The sequence below is a fragment of the Takifugu rubripes genome, chromosome 7 (genome assembly GCF_901000725.2).
Source record: "Takifugu rubripes chromosome 7, fTakRub1.2, whole genome shotgun sequence".
NCBI lineage: Eukaryota > Metazoa > Chordata > Actinopteri > Tetraodontiformes > Tetraodontidae > Takifugu > Takifugu rubripes.
The window spans coordinates 9,699,343-9,705,979 of NC_042291.1; the positions used below are offsets into that span (position 1 = coordinate 9,699,343).

The window sequence follows — 6,637 nt, forward strand, 5'->3', positions numbered from 1 at the left end:
TATCTGTGATATGCTGTTTAGAAAATTAATTTAGATGTCCGGTTTAAGGACTGAATTGTGCCCATGGTTTTCCTCTAAGCATAAATGTTGCTTGATCTTCCCTTTAGATTCACATGAAAAAGGAACTCCTCCTCTACCACTTATATTTGTTTTATTCCTATTAGCACTGAAAATTGTGTAGTAAAAACAACAAAACCTTTAACGCACTAGTTTACTCACATGCATACCCTCAATCAAACCTTTTTGAAAACACCCAAATTAGACATATGCAGATTACAGTAGCTACAGTTACGGCCGGTGTCTCCCGCTGGCGTCGCCTCCACAGCGCCTCCTATCGCCACTCAGCGCTCACAGCAGGCTGTTCCAACAGACTCCTCCTCCGCCATTTTTGACTGTAAACATCCTGTCGATTTTAAAAGGACTGCGCTGAGCGGGAGGAAGGCGGCTGGCGCCATCTTGGCTGTTTTAATGAGTACAACAGGGCAGAATTCACAGGGAGATATCACCTAATCTTTGGGATTTTACCATAAACGGGATACTGTTGGTAAGTGTGCTTGCAGGCGAAATAGCCGCACGCAGTTTGGGCAGAGTTTGGAGTCGAACCAAGGATGCAAGGTTTGCGTTCGTTTGACGCGGCCTCCGTTCCACAAGGAGCCGTTAGCCACCAGCCAGCGCTACGGTCTTGCTCGCAAAGAGGAAAAAGTCGGCGAGGCTTTAATTGGCGCCGCTTTAGTTGCCCTTTACTTTGGTGTTCTGAGCAAAATGTGATTTTCTTCCTCCTCCCCGACGTGGTCGTTTTCAGTGAACTGATACTGCTTAAGACGTTAATTAATCTCTCTTTGGATGGATATGCGGTTTCATTCTTTTGTAGTTAGCAGGCGGCTAATTTAGTTCGTCCCACTTGATGGCGCCGACTACTTAGTGGCGCTGAATAACCCTTTTGGCGCTTTCGCCGGGTTTTGTCTTCCAGAGCAACGCACGTCACAATCAGCGTGGATACGAATATATTTATATTCTCAAAATGGTTGGTTAATCATGTGAAGTTGCTTATAATAACTGTTTCACATGTGCATTCCCGATGTTTTCACGGCGCTCTGGGAAATAGGCGTAACCCCCCTAAAGTCAGGTCCTGGTGCGTAAATACGCAACAGCGCGTTAAAATGTGGTTTAATTAATCGATTACCGTTGATGATATCTATTATAACAAGATACTGGTTAATCTGAATGTTTGATCGACACGATGGCCCACATGGCATTGGCAAAAAAAATAAGTTAAATCAGTCAGGAAATGGATCAATGATTAAATCGAAAACAGGTTATTAGAAATGTCTTAATAAAGGTCCATTTTAATGAACATGTTTTAAAATCTCTTCTGGTGCGGAATAGCGCAACTTTTCACGCATCGTTGCGGCCAAATTCAATGGCAAACGTTTCAATTCTGATTTTTACCTAACAGGTTTGCAGTGCTACTGATCCCATTTCAATCACTGCATGTACCCGTAGACTTGCATTTTCCTGTTTAAAATGTCGGTTGAAGGTTCAACTTTCAACACAAAACATTTAATCTGTGCAGCAGTCAAGCCCAGTGGGCGTTTCAACATTTAACCCATTGTTCCTCTTCCCAAATGGCATTATTCATTGGGTAACTCTTCTGCTGTTCTGAACAGAGTTTGTGAATTTCAGATAAACCATCCAACAGTGTGTCTGAGTTAGGGGAGCTGGGGCCATGTTCTACGCCCACTTTGTCCTCAGCAAACGTGGGCCGCTGGCCAAGATATGGCTGGCGGCCCATTGGGACAAGAAGCTGACCAAGGCCCATGTCTTTGAGTGCAACTTGGAGAGCAGTGTTGAAAGCATCATTTCCCCCAAGGTAATATGAGGCATTTTTCACGCTAGGTCACTCTAACGCCTGTTTTTGTGCAGTCTTTTTCCTGTTATCTTTGGGATCTCTAAGTCTTAACTGTTCATACGCAATTCACATGACTGTACATGTTACCCCATAGTGCAGTTTTATTTTATTTTGACCTTTCATTTTTTCTTTCTTGGATGTTTCCCCTTAGGTGAAAATGGCACTGCGTACATCGGGCCATTTGCTCCTTGGAGTGGTGCGAATCTACCACAGGAAGGCCAAGTACCTGCTTGCTGACTGTAATGAAGCTTTCATCAAGATCAAGATGGCCTTTAGGCCAGGTAAGGAGCTTACTCTAGGAACTACAAAAATGGTAACTTTCCCTAAATTATCCTTTCATTTTGATTTTTGTAGACTTAAAACTGTTGCACTGGGACGGTGTGTTGTATCTAAGTATTGAAATGTAACTTTTGTGTTTGATTAAGGTGTGGTGGATCTACCTGAGGAAAACAGGGAGGCAGCCTACAACGCCATCACCCTACCTGAAGAGTTTCACGACTTTGACCAGCCACTTCCTGATCTGGAGTAAGTTGTGATTTATTGTCATCTGTTTCCCATTTATATCTTACTTAATGGTTTGCCATTTGAGCTGAAATAAGAATATACTGTCATCTCACCCCTCTCTTTGCTTCCCTTTTTGAATTTTAAACCAACAGTGACATCGATGTGGCCCAGCAGTTCACGCTAAACCAGAGCAGAGTAGAAGAGATTACCATGAGAGAAGATGTCGGCAATCTCAACCTGCTGCAGGACAATGACTTTGGTAGGACATTTGTATTAACAGGTTATGCTTGCATCACTCACTTTGTAATGAAAAAGGTATGCGAAGGTTGTTTAGTTTATGTACAATGTGATTGTATCACTTTGTAAAGCTTTGTATTTTAATTATTGTAACAATGTAGCAAAGATTGACCCCGTTCATATTTTCTATAAAAGTAAATTCTATTGTTCCCCCCAGCTGATTTTGGTATGGATGATCGAGAGATGATGCGAGATGCCAGCACATTTGAGGAGGACATCATGCACGGCGCCACAGCATCTAACCTTTTGTTGGAGACTGAACCTGGTCCTGCTAATCTCCCCGATAAATCCAACCACATGGAGTATGATGGCTTCGGTGATGGTGCCATGGGCAACAGTGATGGTGGAATGCTGGGTGAGCTTTTGGATTCATTTCACTGCAGAAATTACACATTAACAGCAGTTTTATAATGTATGTCTAATCTTTTACTCTCCAGTTGACAAGCTACTGAGCTCTGAAGATGGGGGTGGTATATTTGATGACCCTCCAGCCATCACAGAAAGTGTCATGATGCCACCTGATCATGGAGACGATGAGGACGACTTTGACAACCTCCAGTCACGTAAGCGAAACACTTCTCCTTCTGGCAGGACATTCATCTGTTTTTGTTAATTTGTTGTAGATTGAGTTTGCCAAATGGTTAAAGGTGTTCTTTTTTGTAGCGGGTCCAGACAGCCCAGACTCTGGCCCAGCTGAACCTCTGCCAGCAATGGCTGACCAGACAGAACAGACCACTCTTGTGCACAATGAGGAGGAGGCCTTTGCCTTGGAACCCATTGACATCACTGGTAAGAATATCCCAATTTTATAAATGAAAATCTAATTCCATATTTGAAGCCCAAGGCTAGAATTCTTGAGACCAATATTGTTTTCTCAATAGCTGTAATATTTTTAAGAGTAACCCAGAATCTTTCCTCACTTCCTATTTTTAGTGAAAGAGACTAAGGCAAAGCGTAAGAGGAAGCTGATTGTGGACAGTGTGAAGGAGCTGGACAGTAAGACCATCAGGGCCCAGCTGTCAGACTACTCAGACATCGTCACCACTCTGGATCTTGCACCTCCAACCAAGAAGCTCATGATGTGGAAGGAGACTGGAGGAGTTGAGAAGCTATTCTCTCTGCCTGCCCAACCCCTCTGGAATGCCAGGCTGCTGAAGGTCTCGTATTTATACATGTTGTTGTTTAATTGCACAGGCAAACTCAATTGTGCTGTAAATCCAATATACGTATTCAGCGGTTCCAGTTGTGTTTGTTTTTGATTTCTGCATATCTATTTTCAGATGTTCACACGCTGCCTGACTCCATTGGTGCCAGATGAACTGAGGAAGAGGCGAAAGGGTGGTGAAGCAGACAGTCTGGATGAGTTCCTCAAAGAATTGGAGAATCCAGAGGTGCCAAGAGAGGAAGCCATAGGTCAGCACAGAGATGTCATTGGTAAGTCAAGCGGGGGGAAAGTTGCAGAAGAGCAACCCAAGTTGAAATGGCTGTGTGGATTTTATTGTTTCTTTGGTAATTGTGCAATTTCGGTTTGCTCTGAACCCCAGATCAGACCATCATGGAGGAGCCCAGCATGCTGGCAGCTTCGGCTATGGAGGGCAGCAGGACAACTCTAGATGAGACCGTCATGCCTCCTCCATCGACTCCCCGCGGCGTCAAACGCAAAACCATTGACAAAGATGCCACACTTCCAGTAAGAGCTAGTCCTGTTTATTTACCTCAAACAATCAACATGAAGCCAAATATCTTTTTGGACATATGTCCAGTTCCAGAGCCGAGCTCCTGTATCATCCTGGTCAGATCACTTGGAATGAGAATATGCATGTATTAATATCTTGATCACTGATCAATTTAACTTGGATGTCAGTTTTGCTGTAGCCTGCAAATTACATTTGTCTTAGTTGGCAGCGGTTGTTACAGTTGACAAAAATCTCCATTTAAAAACCGTTTGAAGCATAAAGCTTCACCGTTTGTGTGAGCAAGCTTCACTGCTTATTTTAATAGGATCATAAGCGCATAGGGAAGGTGTGGTGCTTGATTTTTGCTGGAGGTTTGGGTTTTAATTTTAATTTTATTTTTTTTTATTTTTTTTATGTGGGCAGTCATACAGATTTGTAGACCTGATAATCAAAGAGAATACGTGACCATGCAGTGGGGTCAAATCCTAAATTAGAATAAAGCTTAATGTGATTAATTCAGCAGAGCTCCATGTGTCCTGACTTACTTGACTTGTTCTTTTTTCTCCTTCAGATGGCTCCTTTGGAGCAACAACAGGTGGCTGAGTGCCCAGACTTGTCTCGGAGGTTAGACATGCCTCAGGTGGATCTGCCCCCTGAGGAGAACAGCGTCAATCTCACTCAGCTTGTGCCTGAGCTGGAACTGATCGGAGAAAAGGGCAAAGACAAGAAAGATGAGAGCGACGAAGAGGTGAGGCTCACAAATCGCTGTGAAATGTATAGCAGGTCTGGGTAAATAATCACCCACACTACATATATGTCCTGTGGCAGTACTTTTATGTTTCTGTACTTGACTGGTGCTTTTCATTTTAATAGGAAGAGGAAGGTCAAGCTGGAGATCAAGATCAAGAGGAGAAAAGATGGAACAAAAGGACCCAGCAGATGCTACACGGCCTTCAGGTACATTAACAACTTTGTTACTGGCTCTTTCCATCAAGGCATTTGATGATGCTCATTGATGACTGAACAACTCTGTATCAAACTTTGCTCTTCTCCTCCCACAGCGTGTCATGGCTAAGACTGGTGCAGATTCTGTAAGCCTTCTTGATTTGTGCCGGAACAACAACAGGAAGCAGGCGGCTGCGAAGTTTTACAGTTTCCTGGTCCTCAAGAAGCAACAAGCCATCGAGGTCACCCAGACGAGCCCCTACAGTGATATTATCGCTACCGCAGGACCAAGATTCCATCTTATTTAGACATTGGAAGAACAGAAAAACACTGCTTGTAACTGATACTTTTTTCTTTTTTAAAGATTTCTCGGCCTTTTCCCTTTTTTTGTTTTCCTGTGACCCCTGTTTTTCTGTGAAGGGGAGGGGGGTTAGTGTGGAACGGGTTGGAAACTTTAAAAAAAATTATTTTACTGTACTAAAGATGGAAACATGCAGTATTCATTTGGTTCAAATGGAGTGAGGAAGAATGTTTAACAGTTCTATTTATAAACCATTTATTTCCAGCCATCAATATGTAAACTGCATTTGTTTTATAAGTTAAATTTTCAGTTTCTGTTCATTCCATGATGTTTTGCCCCTCTTAAACCTAAACCTTATGCCAATTTTAGACACAGAACCTTGTATTTTCTCATTCAGTTCTGTATTAACTGTTCTTCAAAGGTACTTGTGTTGCTCAGAAGTGTAACCTCCATCTCCTCCCTGTTGCACTTGTTCTTGGATAAACAATAGTCTGTCAGAAAAATCAAGAATTGTAACCAGACGTTCAATATCATGTTAAAGATGTTTAAATCAGTCAGTTTTCAGTCCAGATTTTTTTTTTTTTTGGTAACTTTTATGTTTATTTACTTTTTGCATCATGTAACTAGGGTATGTACTCGTTACAGTTCGGTATCCCAACTTTTTAGTCTTCAGGTAATTTCTAGTTGTGAGACATCTGTAAAGATTTGAAATAAAAGTGTTTTAACTACTTGGTGAGGTTTTGGTGACTATTACTAATACTACCTATGTAGACACTTTTCATGCTTTCTTAAAACCATAATATATTCATGTACACTTTGGCCAAATATATTTGACCACCCTTCTGATTGGGTTGGAACATTAGCCTTATGGAGCATTAATTTAAATTAATTTAAACATTTTTTGCGGACATTATATGCCTGTTTAATTTAATCGTTTTTTGGCCATACGTAGATTTACTTCCGCCAACAAGGAACCTTTGATTTAAGTCCCTTGTTTCACTACGA

General features: G+C 41.9%; 1 protein-coding gene across 2 annotated transcripts; it reads left to right on the top strand.

Annotated features, from left to right (window-relative positions):
* The first annotated feature begins 406 nt into the window (after positions 1 to 406).
* LOC101065885 (double-strand-break repair protein rad21 homolog A) lies at positions 407 to 6,360 on the top strand. 2 transcript variants are annotated; one of them, XM_003965963.3, is made up of 14 exons: positions 407 to 544; positions 1,684 to 1,870; positions 2,061 to 2,190; positions 2,335 to 2,434; positions 2,566 to 2,672; positions 2,868 to 3,065; positions 3,148 to 3,273; positions 3,374 to 3,499; positions 3,644 to 3,867; positions 3,991 to 4,144; positions 4,255 to 4,400; positions 4,958 to 5,134; positions 5,260 to 5,343; positions 5,448 to 5,639. In XM_003965963.3, exons 2-14 carry the CDS (start codon positions 1,727 to 1,729, stop codon positions 5,637 to 5,639), a joined length of 1,908 nt encoding a protein of 635 aa, XP_003966012.2. In that variant the 5' UTR covers positions 407 to 544; positions 1,684 to 1,726. The 2 variants fall into 2 exon arrangements, with proteins under 2 accessions (XP_003966012.2, XP_029694967.1); XM_029839107.1 differs by lacking the exon at positions 407 to 544 and having other exon boundaries at positions 1,727 to 1,870; positions 5,448 to 6,360.
* The last annotated feature ends 277 nt before the right edge of the window (positions 6,361 to 6,637 follow it).